This window comes from Pseudorasbora parva, chromosome 7 (assembly GCF_024679245.1).
Source record: "Pseudorasbora parva isolate DD20220531a chromosome 7, ASM2467924v1, whole genome shotgun sequence".
NCBI lineage: Eukaryota > Metazoa > Chordata > Actinopteri > Cypriniformes > Gobionidae > Pseudorasbora > Pseudorasbora parva.
Genome location: NC_090178.1, coordinates 51,229,050 through 51,243,756, shown reverse-complemented (window position 1 = coordinate 51,243,756; position 14,707 = coordinate 51,229,050). Strand labels below are relative to the sequence as shown.

Sequence of the window (14,707 nt, the reverse complement as noted above, 5' to 3'; positions counted from 1 at the left end):
AGAGCCCGAACACATGCGGTTTAGTGCATGGCAGTGACCACAAATAAAACGGAGAGGACGTGGCTTTTGTTCATTAGCCTACAGATTACAGATTGGTTATTTTGCACTCCTGACATAGATAGTCAACGCTTGCAGGTTCGGCGTGCGATTCCTCAGGTGAATTTTACTTTACCGAGCCTTTGTAGCAAAGGCTTCCACAGACGGCGCCGGTTACAGCTCGCTCGGCGCCCTTACGTTACTTCGTATCAGCAGAACGCCTAGCTTTCCTCCGTGACTTTTCCGCACGCTGCTTCCAAAACTTCCCCACCATATCTCTACAATAATGATGGAAGACGAGCCTGACAGAAGTGACTGTCTCATGCATATTAACTAAATTATCTTGTATGCATACTACAGCGCAGGGATTGGACTGAATGAGCTTTATGTCATGAATATATATCGAGAATGGCTCGGAGCGGTCGACGTCAGCATGTGCCTAGCACCCCATACTTGGGCCGAAAAGGCCGCGCCGACGTCAGCATTTGTGACGTTGCTCCGACTAAGCTTTTCAAACTGGAAGACAGATATCGCTCTGAAAAATGCAAAAATAACTATTTTCACATATGAATACCATTAATGAGTACCCTTAGTGTTTTCAATGATGTGCAGCCTATACATATCTGTTTACATCTCAAAAAAAGTGTTTTGGGGTTTCATGACCCTTTAACATTTTACAATGTTAATGAGCAGTCATTTAAGGGAATGTTGAGGAATATTTCACTGTATGTCTCAGACTGAAATACATGTTTGAGCTGTTTTAACTGAAAGCATATCTTATAATATATCAGTGTCATTGTTGTGTCTCAAGATACACACCAGTAATGTGTTCATAGGGATCATATGTAAAAACTCCTTAGATGCCCTAATCAATGCCTAATCCTGGCTAATCCAAGCCCTGTCTGTGAAACCGGGAAATGGTGACATATCTGATTTCAGGCAGATTTGCTATATTGTGATGTTATTCATTATATTCATTCATATGTGCACTGTAAAAAATGCTCTTCCTACTTAGTAATTTTGTCTTTTTCCTAGTCTAAATATCAAAAAATAATCGTATTTCTGATTGAAATCTTGTTTCTTGTTTCCGTCCCAATCAGAAATCAGATTATTTTCCTCACCCCATTGGCAGATCATTTAGCCTGTTTTAAGCAAAAACTCTCTTCATTTAGATTTTATTTTCAACAAAACAAGAACAAATATATTTTGCCATTTTACTGATCTAGTAAATGCATTTTGAGTTAAGAATTTTTAGATATTTGGACTGGAACCCTGGCATTTATTATTACTCATATCATGGAGAAGTTTTTGGCCGTATTGTCCACCTTTTAGAAGTGTAAAACCTCTCAGGTAAGTTAAGTAATTAAGTCAAATCATAATGCTTTAATCCTCCAGTGAGCAAACCATAGATGTCAGTGGCAATGAGATAAAACCGCCCTGCAATCTGGCTGGATAACAGATAACTCTGGGTAACAGTTCAAACAATATCATCTTAAACATTACCAACAAGTGTGTTTGAGGCCTGCCTCTGCTATACTGATGCGGTGAATGTAGAGTATGTTCAGATCAGCCGCTGTGTGGTCCAAACGTGGACACGGAGGAGAGTTGAGACAGAGATCTGTAGTCATCGGACAGACACAAAGAGCAATGGGAATAAAATGGGAATGAGAATGGAGTAAAAAAAAGAAAAACATTACTGCAGATATCATTAATTTATTATAAAAGGCATGAAAGTATTTTCAGTTCAGGCTCATCCAGCATAACTATGAGTTGTGCATTTTTAAAACTTTGGGTATTAACAGGCCAGAATGCGACCTTAGTGACTGTGATGGATTATCAGAATTGTGAAACTGATATGAAACATGATATGATATAATGTTGGGTTGATATGATCATATATGCTCATAGAGCCAGCTGGACTCACGATCTCTAGATCTCCAGATATGATCGTTTTCATGATTGCTGGGCGGGTGCTCTGTTGGTTTAGTAGATAAACTCCAAAGGCTAGAACATTTCCATTCCACAAAAGAAAAATAGATGTTCTCCACACAAAATGGGGTTACACTTTATAATCGCTGTGAATCATTAGTTAAGCTTTAGTAAATAGATAATTCATCATTTATAAAGTATTAATAGATGTTAATAAGCAGTTTATAAATACAGCTATACATGCTTTATTCTTGATTTATAAGCATTTATAGGTAACAGCTTACGATAAGGGTACATGAATTATCATGAATTCAAGCATTGATTCATGCATGACTTATGCATTACTACATGCATTAATATCTCATGAATCATCAGACACTAACAGGAATTCAAAGTATTTCATTCATGACTTCATTTACTAGTCAGGAATCTTGGTGTGATTTTGGAGTCAGACCTGAGTTTCAGTAATCATGTCAAAGCAATAACTTTATATCATCTTAAAAATATTGTAAGGATTAGATGTTTTGTCTCCAGGCAAGACTTAGAGAAACTGGTTCACGCTTTCATCACCAGTAAGGGTGGACTATTGTAATGGCCTTCTCACCGGCCTTCCTAAAAAGACCATTAGACAGCTGCAGCTCATACAGAACGCTGCTGCCAGGATTGTGAGCAGAACCAGAAAATATGACCATATCACACCAGTCCTCAGGTCTTTACACTGGCTTCCAGTTACATCTAGGATCGACTTTAAAGTATTAGTACTTGTTTATAAATCTCTCAATGAGCTAGGACCTCAATACATCGCAGATATGCTGATTAAATACAAACCCAACAGATCACTCAGATCAGCAGGATCAAGTCAGTTAGAAATACCAAGAGTTCACTCAAAGCAAGGAGAGTCTGCCTTTAGCTATTATGCCAGCCGTAGTTGGAACCGGCTTCCTGAACAGATCAGATGTGCTCCAACAGTAGCCACATTCAAATCCAGACTCAAAACACATCTGTTCAGCTGTGCATTTACTGAATGAGCTCTGAGCACTGTACGTCCGACTGATTGCACCCTATCTACGCATCATTTTTTAAATTCTTTTTATAACTGTTTTAGTTTACCTGTTATTTTCTTTGGTTATCATCATTTTATTATTTTTATTTTTAATTCTCTTTACATTGTATTCTTTTTCTTATGTATTTTTTATCCCTATTTCAATTTCTTTCTATGTAAAGCACTTTGAATTGCCATTGTGTATGAAATGTGCTATATAAATAAAATTGCCTTGCCTTAACTTACTAAATATCTTCATGGAACATGACCTTAATAATGATTTTTGGCATAGAAGAAAAATTGATAACGTTGACCCTTATAATTTATTGTTGGCTATTGCCTCAGATAAACCCGTGAGATTATGACTGATGCTGAGCAAAGGTACAATTATTAAACACCTGGTAACACTTTAGTATGAGGAACACATATTCACTATTAACTCCGACTTCTGCCTCATAATCTCCTAATTTACTGCTTATTAATAGTTAGTAAGGTAGTTTTTGTAGCGTTTAAGTTTAGGTATTGGGTCGGATTAAGGGATGTAGAATAAGCTCATGCAGAATAAGGCATTAATATGAGCTTTAGAAGTGCTCATAAACAGACAATATCATAGTAATATGCATGATCATAACACACTAGTTAATAACTGAACCCTAAAATAAAGTGTTACCAAACACATTATTGATGTGCAAGAATAAATCATGTATAGCAGTATTTTTTTAATGCTTATTAATGTCCATTAAGGCTTTATAAAGGATGCTTTTTATATCTACTAAAGCTTGACTAATGATCATAGCGTGAGGTATTAGAAAGTGTTACCCAAATGTCTCTTTTATGAACTGATCACTGAAAGGTTCTCTAAGGAACTGAAATATGGTTCTTCAATGGCATCACTGTGGAAACCCCGGTATTGTTAAGACTGTAAGTGTACGGATAATTCTCTTAAGCTAAAGTGCTGAGTGTTTAGGTCATGTGGCCTGTTGAACATGGTGTGCTGGTGTGTCAGTAAATAATCAGGCACTGGAGCGGAAGCACAGTTGGGCCATTCATGAAGACAGACACAAGCACATTCCCCTCAGAATGGTTGAAAAACAAGAAAATGAACATTGTGGAATGACCAATTATAGGTCCAGACTGTAGCGTGTTTGTCCTGTCTCTCCGGTCGCCTGTTTATTGGTTTATTGGTTCCTTTGGTTACTCACTCACTTTGGTTATTTTCTGCACTGGTGTTGGGCCTGAGGAAGGCTGGGGTGGACCCTCATGAGTACCACAAATACTAACCTGGGCTCACTCTAGTCTAGCATGGCTTTTCATTTTCCTTCAGTACTCATCTGGGATTGTCGTATAGTCTCTGGTTTTCTCTGGTCAGTTTTTTAACCGGTCCAATCCGCAAACAGGAGTGGCTGGAACGATGATGTAGATGTTTGCGCTAGTTTGAGATGACATACGTCACGACCAAACGTTAGCGTTTGGTTATGGATCTAATAGCTTTAAACTTCAACAGAGTTCCCGCCTTCGGGGAAGTTAACGCTTGTCAACGGAGAGTGGCCGGACACTGCAGAAAATGCTTTTCTTACTCAGTATTTTTGTCTTGTTTAAAAATTGTAAATAAATAACTAGCGTAACTATGCTCAAGTCTGAAACTGTTCTAACACATCTGAAATGAATGGAATATAAGCAAGCACGCCCCCCCCCCCCCACCCACCCACACACACACACACACACCAGCATCAATGTCTTGACGGTGAAGCCAGAGCAGAGAGATGAACAGCGGTGGGACTCAGTGAAGGACCTGATCTAACCTGACCTAGCTCAGAGTCAGAAGATATTCTGGTTGCAGACATTCTAGATAGTAAATACATTTAGCAAATCTAGGCACACAACAAATTCAACGCTCATTAATAATTCAAAAACATGTTTATTTAGGCAGCACCTTCCACAACATGTCATTCTAATTTGATATTCTTCATTTAATATATGCAGCAGTATTTTCATTCATTAATCAGCCATTAGACATTTACTACACTGTGATTTCACTGAAAATGGACATCAACACAAAACTAAGACATCATTAAAGACATTATTATTTATACATTAGTATGACAAACCAATTCACTCCATTTTATAAAAACAAAAAACAAGAAAATCAAGTAATTCTCTCTTGGCATCAGTATAAAGTGATCATGAAGTTATATCCAAAATAAATTATGAAATTGTGTTAAACTATTTAAAAAGTCCATTAAAACGGGCAGCATTTTTTAAACTTAATAAAGATGTCACATAGTGGGTACAGCACTATTCAGACTGTGTGTTCCCTTATTTGTTCTCTGGCTGGTTTTGTGTAAGTGTGTGTTTAGTTTGAATAGAGTGCATCTCTGGTGTGGTAAATGTGTGTGTGTGTGTGTGTGTGTGTGTGTGTGTGTGTGTGTGTGTGTGTGTGTGTGTGTGTGTGTGTGTGTGTGTGTAAAGCTCAGCACTGGCCTGAGAGCAAGGGAAGACCCAGGCCAGGCGTTTTTATTTTGTTCACACAAAGTTCCCTTTGTCTATCAATGCCTCAGCTCTTGCAGTCCACACACACACACACACACACACACACACACACACACACACACACACACACACACACACACACACACACACACACACACACACACACACACACACACACACACACACACACACACACACACACACACACACACACACACACAAGCCAGAAAGGGCTCAGTCCTCCTTCACATTATTGTTGGAATGCCGCTCAAGTCTTTCAGGCTTGAAGCCTCTGGGTTTGCTGGGCAGGAGGAGCACAGCCAGAATGCTGATGAGATGCACATGAAAGTACATCGATCTGAAGGACAGAGAAACCAACAGATAAACAATAACAGCAGAAACAACATCCTGAAAGTGATAGCATCCAGAAACATTAAAAAGAGAATACAAGAGAAACCTTCTAAAATGGTTACACTATACATTTAGATCATTTTGCACTTTCAGGATATTTCTCTCTAGAGAATTGTTGAGAAACACGTTTTTCCACAGAAGAATAGAAAAGCTAGAAATACAAATGTGCTAATAAACTTAATTCAGTGTCTATTTACTCCACCAGTGTCTGAGGCGGACAAAACTGCAGAAGAAACCTGATATCAGGGTCAGTGTGTGGAGAGTAAGGCGAGTGGCATTCGTATTAATGTGACTGATCCGAGTTTATTGAATATGCCTTTATCTAGGGTGACCATATTTTCATTACCAAAAAAAGGATTCATAGGGTTCCCAAGAGATCCCAAACCCTATGCAATCCCTATCCCAAATCATGCCTCATCCCGTCCTGGGATCTCTCGCTAGTCCTTTTGGGACTGCAGGGAGCTCTGGCAATTCTGCTCTAAAGCAGGACTTAAAAGAAACAGTGTCATTGTTCAGCTGAAGTCAGTTCAGAGTTGATTCAGTTAGGTTCAATAACTGTGTATCAATCAATCAATCAATCAACCAACCAATCAACCAACCAACCAACCAACCAATCAATCAATCAACCAACCAATCAACCAACCAACCAACCAACCAACCAACCAACCAATCAATCAATCAGTCAACTTTATTTATATCGCGCTTCTCCAACGCCGATTGTGTCAAAGCAGCTTCAGTGTTAAACAGGACAATACTGCAGCAGAATTAGATTTGGCTGTACAGTCGTTCTGGAGTAAACAGTGATGTTATCAGCTTATTTTAATTTATCATAGAGAGACAATGTTGGCAGATCAGTATTATAGTTTATAGAAGGTTTATTGAGGATGGCGTGTCGATTACACAAGTATACGAATAGTTGAAAGATCTGAGTCATCGCGCCGGAGACAGGTTTATTGAGGATAATATTCAATGAGTTTAAATTCAGCCAAAAAGTAATGTCATTGTACAGCTCAGTTCAGTTCTCATCCAATATGTCAGTACAGTCAAATCAACAGGGAAACAGCTGCAAGGAGCCCAAACTCCATCAGAAGACAGAATGGAGAGAAAAAAAATATACTTGGGAGAAACCAGGCTCAGTCGGGGGTCCAGTTCCCTTTATCGAGGGAACTCGCACTGCGTCATCATAGATAATACTTCGGGGAACGCCCTTAGCAAGACGCCACTGAAGCTTGAATGAAAAAAGGCCAATGCTGATTGGTGTTGCATCAGGACGTAGTGAGTGACGGCATACCCGGAGGTATAAAGGGACGCCGGCAAAAGCAGTGTTAGCTTTCTGCTCTTCAGCGTCAGCGCTCTGTGTTTTGTTGTCTATTTGGTGTTGTTTGTCCCGTAGAGCTTATCATTCAATTAAACTGTTGTAATGGTGAGCGAGCAGTTCAGACGGTGTGTGCCTCCCTGTCCGCGTTTCATTTCGGGCACGGACACACACCAGCTCTGTGTGCAGTGCCTCGGTGTGCAGCACGCCCGGGCCGTATAGTTGAGGGACCCTCTCCGGAGGATATTACTGAATTGAGGAAAGCAACAGATTTGTCTCTCCGTATCACAAAAGAGACGGCCCGTGCTATTGGCCGCTCTATGGCTGGTATGGCGTGTGCGGAGAGGCATCTCTGGCTTAACCTGTCGAGGATCAGGGAGAGAGATAGACCCATTCTCCTTGATTCCCCGGTTTTACCTTCTGGCCTTTTCGCTGTGAGCACCGTCGTCAAAAGGTTTCAGGTGGTAAAGAAACAGGCGGCCGCCCTCAGTCCATTTCTCCCTCACCGCTCGGGCTCCTCCAGCAAAACTGCCTCGAGTGGGCAGTCTCAACCAGCACCAAGCTCCTTGCACCGAGAGATGCAAAAGCAGGGCGTTGCTTCTCGCGCCCCTCCTGAGGGAGCTTGGCAAAAGAAGCGACGTTCTCGTGGGAAGGCTTAGAAGCCGAAGGCTGACCTGAGGGAGGTCATTGAGGCTAAGAAGGCTTCCAAGCGGTCCTAGCTGCGGCTGGGTCGTTGAGAGCTGTCCCCCACGGGGTGGAACGACCGAGGTCGTTTTCCCCCCGAAGCTCTCAGGGAATCGATGTTGTGCTCCAGCAGTCAAAAGGGCTCCGGGCCACATCGATGCCCCGCGTTCGCACGCTACTCCAGCCGCCTCTAATAAGACCTGCGGCAGAGCAGCGACTGCGTTCGCACACCGAAAATCTTCCCCGGCTATTCCCTGCCGGGCATTCGCTATAGGGGGTCAGGGGGGAGGTTCGGTTTATACCCCAGACCAGCCTCGAGGGGCTGGTTCCCTTAGCAGAATATCTCGGCGCATGGTCATGCCTTCCGAATATTTCTGTGTGGGCCCTGCGCACTGTAGAACGGGGCTACAGACTACAGTTCAGTATCCCTCCCCCAAAATTTGGAGGGGTGGTCTGGACTGTGGTCGATCCCGAGCAGGTGGGGGTAATGGGGCAGGAAGTACACTCTCTGCTGGTAAAAGGGGCGATAGAACGTATCCCCCCGCCAGAGAGGGAGTTCGGGTTCTACAGCCGGTACTTCATAGTCCCCAAGAAGGATGGGGGGTTGTGTCCGATTTTAGATCTCAGACATCTGAACCGGTCTCTGAGGAGATTCAGGTTCAAGATATTCACTATTCCAGCCATCGTGAGTCAGATCCAGTTCGAGGACTGGTTCGTCACAATAGATCTTAAGGACGCATACTTCCATATCTCCATCCGTCCCAGTCACAGGAAGTTCCTAAGGTTCGCTTTCGGTGGTGAAGCGTACCAATATCGGGTTCTTCCCTTCGGCCTAGCTCTCTTGCCTCGCACCTTCACGAAGTGCATGGATGCAGCTCTGGCTCTGTTAAGACTCCAGGGCATCTGTGCACTCAATTGTGTACTCAACTCAACCGTGTACTCGACTGGCTGATCATGGCCAGATCGTACGATATGGCGGTTCAGCATCGAGATGCTGTTCTAGCCCATATGAGGTGCTTGGGGCTGAGACTCAACACAAAGAAAAGTGAGGTGAACCCAGTTAACTGCGCAGTGGCTTCAGTGCTGGAGTTTCTCCAAGACCGTTTCTCCACCGGGCCACACTTAAGGTGTTTGTGGCAGCTACTGGGGCTTTCCACACACCTATAGGTGAGGGACCACTGGGAAGGCACCATTTGGTTGTACGGTTCCTCCGAAGGGGCATGGAGGATGAGGCCAGTGGCTCATTCCAGGGTTCCAACATGGGACCTGGCAGTAGTGCCCGAGGGGTTGGCTGAGGCCCCCTTTGAGCCGCTGGAGCTGGCTGAGGCCAAGAGCCGCACGCTTAAGGTGGCCTTTCTCCTTGCCATCACTTCTCTGAGGAGAGTGGGGGACCTCCAAGCGTTGGTAGTCACGCTAAATTGAAACATATAATTTGGTGTGTGGCCTATCAGACCATAACATGATATTAATTTCTAGAAAACTCTCAAAAAAACGTTTAAATGAATATAAATATGACCGGAAAGCCACCAAGTTAATAATCCCTCGCAAGGATCTTATTAAATTTGAGAAAGAGTTAGCAAACATTAATTGGGATGAAGTCTCCAAACATAGTCAAGTAAACGAGTGTTGTGATATATTTACTTCTACATTGAGTAATACTTTGAATAAGTTCTTAAAACAATGTAAAAGGCCACAGAGAAAAGTACAGCTTCCATGGGTTAGTGATACAGTTCGACAGCTGATTAAAAAAAGAGATTTTTCTTTAAAAACCTATCTTAAAACCAGATATGACACAGATCTGATGTTATTTAAAGGCTTACGAAATCAAGTAGTAAAAGAATTGCGTAACTTAAAAGCAAATTATTATATGAATATTTTAACTGAAGCTAAAGGAAATTGTAAAGCAATGTGGAAACAAATTAACAGTCTAATTAAACCTAATGTAAATACAAATCATTTGACTGAACTAAATTGTGAAGGAAAAAATATAGCAGAACCTTTCCAAATTGCAAATGCTTTTAATAATTTTTTTATTGAATCAGTACAAGATCTTGCTTCTAATTTTTTAGACGAAGAGCTTAATTTAAACACATTGTCATCAGCAAATGAGAATACCTTTAAAATTAGAGAAGTGGATCAGGCAGTGGTACTGAAAGCTATTTCAGACCTGAATATTAATTTATCCAAAGACAATTACAACATAGATGCAACTTTTCTTAAAAAATATTCTCAAAATGTAATTTTACCTTTGACCCACATTATAAATGTCTCTATTCGAACTGGAGTATTTCCAGATGCTTGGAAAAAAGCACTGGTTAAACCCATCCTGAAGTCCGGGGATACCACAGATGTTAGTAACTATAGACCTATAAGTCTGGTTCCGGTAATGTCAAAAATAATAGAAAAAATTGTTTCAGGACAGCTAACCCAATATTTAGAAACACATCAGTATATCCACCCTCAACAGTATGGTTTCAGACAGAACCATTCCACTGAATCAGCCATCTGTGCATTGTTGGAAAATGTTGTGCAGCCGCTTGATCGAGGAAACATCGTGGGTGTAGTATTCCTGGACTTAAAGAGGGCATTCGACACCGTAAACCACAGCCATCTTATCTCAAGACTGTCCTCGTATAATATGTCACGCCAGACATTATTATGGTTTGCGTCATATTTACAGGGTCGCGAACAATGTGTGGTGATTGATCATATAAAATCTGCCCCTTGCAAAATTAAGACCGGAATCCCTCAGGGAACCATACTGGGGCCTATCCTCTTCAGCCTGTATGTGAACGAGCTGCCAGAAGTGTGTCCTGAAGTTGGCCTTCAGATGTATGCCGACGACACAGTGGTTTATGTGTCCGGTAAAAGCCCTGTTGTTATTGGCAATACACTGACTAAAAGTCTTGAGAAAGTATCTAATTGGCTTAATAAATCATGTTTAACACTTAATCTGAGGAAAACGAAATCTATGTGTTTTTCTATAAAAAGAACACGGATAACAAATGATCTTAACATAAAAATAAATGGTGAACTTATTGATCAGGTAGAACAAGAAAAATATTTAGGAGTAATTTTAGATTCTCAGCTAAATTTTAAAAGTCATATTAAGAAGATTTCAAGAAAAATGAAAACAAGCATGAACTGTTTCAGAATGATCAGGAGCCATTTGACATTTGAATGTGCACATGTGTTTCTGAACGCTATGATCCTGTCTCACCTGTCATACTGTACTACTGTTTGGTCCCTGACTAGCCAAACTACTCTAAAGCCTATTGAGAGGCTTTATAACCGTGCCCTAAAAATTTTAGATAACAAGCCTATTCGATTTCACCATTGTTACATTTTAAGTAAACATAAACTCTTAAATTTTGTTAATTTTGTCAATCTTAGACACATAACGTTGTTTTTTAAATGTTTGACTGGACTAGCACCTGAACCATTGTGTAAATTTGTCAACAGATTAGAATTTTCTCGATCAACAAGAGCAGCTACATGTGGAGACTGTAAAGTTCCCTTTTGTAAAACATCTTTTGCCCAAAATGTTTTTTCTGTGAAAGGAGCTAACCTGTGGAATCGGCTTCCAACACATATAAAATTTTTAACTAAACTGTCCGCCTTTAAAAAAGTTACAAAAACTTGGTTTTTACAGCAGCAGAAGTGTAATCATGCCATATGAGGGGAATATATGAAATGTGACTTGTGTAAGTTTAAAGACATGTGCTTATCGGATACATTTATCTTTCTTGGAGCTAACTGGTTTCTGGACATTTTTTATTTATTTATTTATGTTTTTTTTTCTTTTTTTTTCTTTCTTGTGTGTGTGGTTATTTCTTCATTGTCTTAATCTGTTAAAAAGCCTTTCTAGGGACAGGTGTTGCGAATTAGCCCTGGCTAAAAACACTGTGATACACGCAACGGATTATTCTTTATGTAATAATCTTTGTCGACTTTGTATCTGTCCCTATTCAAATAAACAATAAATAAATAAATAAATAAATTGCTTGGAGTTTGCCCCAGGCGGAGTTAAGGCTATCTTGCGTCCGACCCCGGGTTATGTACCCAAGGTGCCATCTAACACGGTACGGTCGGTGGTTCTCCAGGCATTCCTTCCCCCGCCTCATGTGACGGCGGAAGAGGGCAGACTTCACCTCCTCTGCCCGGTTCGGGCAATGAGGATTTATTTGGAGAAGTCTGCCCAGTGGAGGAAGTAAGACCAGTTGTTGGTGTGTTTCGGTCCACCCAAGAAAGGGCTGCCTGCGGCAAAACAGACTATCAGAAACTGGATTGTCCAGGCAATATTGTCAGGTGCGCAATTTGCCTTCACCTATAGACGTGAGGGCTAATTTTACCAGGGGCATGGCCTCTTCGGTAGCCCTCCTTTCGGGAGCCTGTTTGCAGGAAGTTTGCGAAGCGGCCGGGTGGGCCACCCCGCACACCTTCATTAGGCATTACAGTCAGCACCTCCCGGTGACGCCAGGTGCCAGAGTGCTCGCCTCCTGAGTGTGCCCAGAGTTGGTTCACACCAGGGGTTACATAGTGGGCGTGGCATAGTGGGTATTCGTTCCCTGAAGTGTCATCTACGATGATGCACTGCGAGTTCCCTCGATAAAGGGAACGTCTCGGGCTATGAATATAACCCATGTTCCCTGAGAGGGAACGAGACACTGCGTCTCGTAGCCACGCCTATCGTCAAAGCACAAACATAAGGCTCTAAAACCTTCACTGAACAAAGGTTTTATAATCAACCAATGACCCATAGTTACCATGGAGCTTTAAATGAAAGAGTTCATGATATGAGAAATCAAAGCTAGATATTCTGAGGTATATAAGAGCTCTTTGTACCATTAAAACATCCTGCAAGGATCATAGCTTAAAATGTCCTCATCATTATAAACAAAGCATTCTCATTTGTTTATCTACTCATGGTAGAAAATAGCACCAAGGGCCCTTGGGTTTGCTATAGCCCTGGGCCTGTATACAATATATAATTAACAATAATCATATATATTTTCCTTTGAGCTACAGAGGAGATATCAGATGTTTAAAATCACTTGCTGTTTAATGTAGTGCCGTTATGTGGCAGGCATGACATGCCAAAAACCGAAGCCAAGCAACCAGATTTATTACTTCTGAACCAATGGACATGTGGAATACAAAGTCTATAAACAGTTCCTCAAGTCATCAGTAGAATATTTTATGGGGACTACTGTACAATTATTCAAAATACTTTATTGCATTTCACATTTTTATTGCGGTACGATTCCAGATTTACTAAAACTCGTAAATAAAGTGTAGCGTTAGTTCTGGCAGGTCTCGTCAGTCAAGCTCGCATCAGCTGACGTCTACCTAGAGTAATATCAAGCCTATTAAATCTGCAGTTGATTTATGTTGGTTCTGTTCGGTTTACCCTAAGGCCTCTATTGTCCCTGCTCTTATCCATGCTAGGCTGCCAAGAACAGAACCATACCACCAATCCAAACTGTTTGCTAACAGTCAATCATGTTTGACGATAGTGGTCCTGACAGAACAAATTGTATATCTTAGCCTGATAACACCTTTCCTTCTTTATGGGAACTTCTTGACCAGAACAAGTTGCAACATTGACCAGACTTTATGCCGTATCTCCTGACTGAGCGTTACCTGTAATACTGCAGGGTGGGCTCGACGGCCAGCAGAAGGAAAGGCATCACGGTGTAGCAGATCGTCAACTGGGTGGCAGCCCATGTCACAACATCATAGAAGATCTTCAGCTTGCGAGAAGACAGAAAATACTGCCGGAAGTTTCTGCGCACCTGATTACATCAAACAAAAGGCAACAGTGAGTGAGTGGCAGAGAATGATCAGCTATAAAGTGATTCATGCAAATGTGTGACACCGCCATGTGTTTTGTGCAGCCTGATCCCATTGGAAAAACAAACCTGTGGTAACGTTTTTGCAAACCACAAAATACGTACTAATAGGTGCATATCGTGGCAATTTCAAAATTAAATGTCCACTGGGGGGCGCTAAACAGATTTGTGTGAATCTGGCATGTTTTGTCACATTGTTTTTTTTTAACGCACAAACACACTAAACCCTAAACCGACCCGATAGTGTTAATAACAGCAAATGTGACAAAAATAAGACTGTCATTTTAGCTTGTGTCTGAACTCGTCTTTTATCAAGACTCGTTTTTCATGGGATTCGTTCCCGAGCTTTCAGCATCGCAAGCACAAATCTGCTCCAGCTGAGCTATCGAGCTTTGGTGTGTCAGAAAAGCCCAACATAAGGGATGCAAACTCAAAAATGTGTTTGTTTACAAATCATGGACTATGGAAAAAAAACATAAAACATACTTGCTGTTTTAGTGCCTCTAGTGGTCATTTCTGTTGGAAACTGCAGTGATATGGACATATTAGTACATATTTTGTGGTTTGCAAAAACGTTGCCACTGGTACGTTTTTCCAATGAGACCAGGTTGGTTTTGTGAGGAGAAATGGAAAAAGACTTTGTTCAAAAGTAACAAAAAATCCTTTGAAGGCAAAATACACTGGTAAGAAGACAAGCAGGCAAATCCAATTGTTCTGAAAATTTTGTTTATTTTGATAATCTATCTGTTCAGATTTCAGACAGGCAACTCCTGGTATTAACAGAAAACCTCTAATCTGACCGCTGTCCTCCTCTTCCATCACTCCTCCTACATCCCTTTTCATGGGAGTGGCACGTGGGAAAGTGTTTGTGTGCTTCTCAAATGTTTGTGTGCTTCTCAAATGAGTGTGTGTTAGGTGAGAGGGCATTGAGTACTCTGTGATTCCCTT

The 14,707-nt window shown here is 41.3% G+C and overlaps 1 protein-coding gene across 2 annotated transcripts in view; it reads right to left on the bottom strand.

Annotated features, from left to right (window-relative positions):
* Positions 1-4,905: 4,905 nt before the first annotated feature.
* The window catches only part of mboat1 (membrane bound O-acyltransferase domain containing 1), a 46,635-nt gene continuing 36,833 nt past the window's right edge, over positions 4,906-14,707 (bottom strand). Inside the window, exons 12-14 of one of the 2 annotated variants that reach the window (XM_067449420.1) lie at positions 13,551-13,702; positions 5,719-5,855; positions 4,906-5,638 (exon numbers count right to left, since the gene is read on the bottom strand). In XM_067449420.1, the coding sequence (XP_067305521.1) occupies positions 5,732-5,855; positions 13,551-13,702 (276 nt within the window). In that variant the 3' untranslated portion in view covers positions 4,906-5,638; positions 5,719-5,731. Of the gene's footprint in view, positions 5,856-13,550; positions 13,703-14,707 lie in introns of both variants that reach the window. The other variant, XM_067449421.1, reaches the window with a different exon arrangement.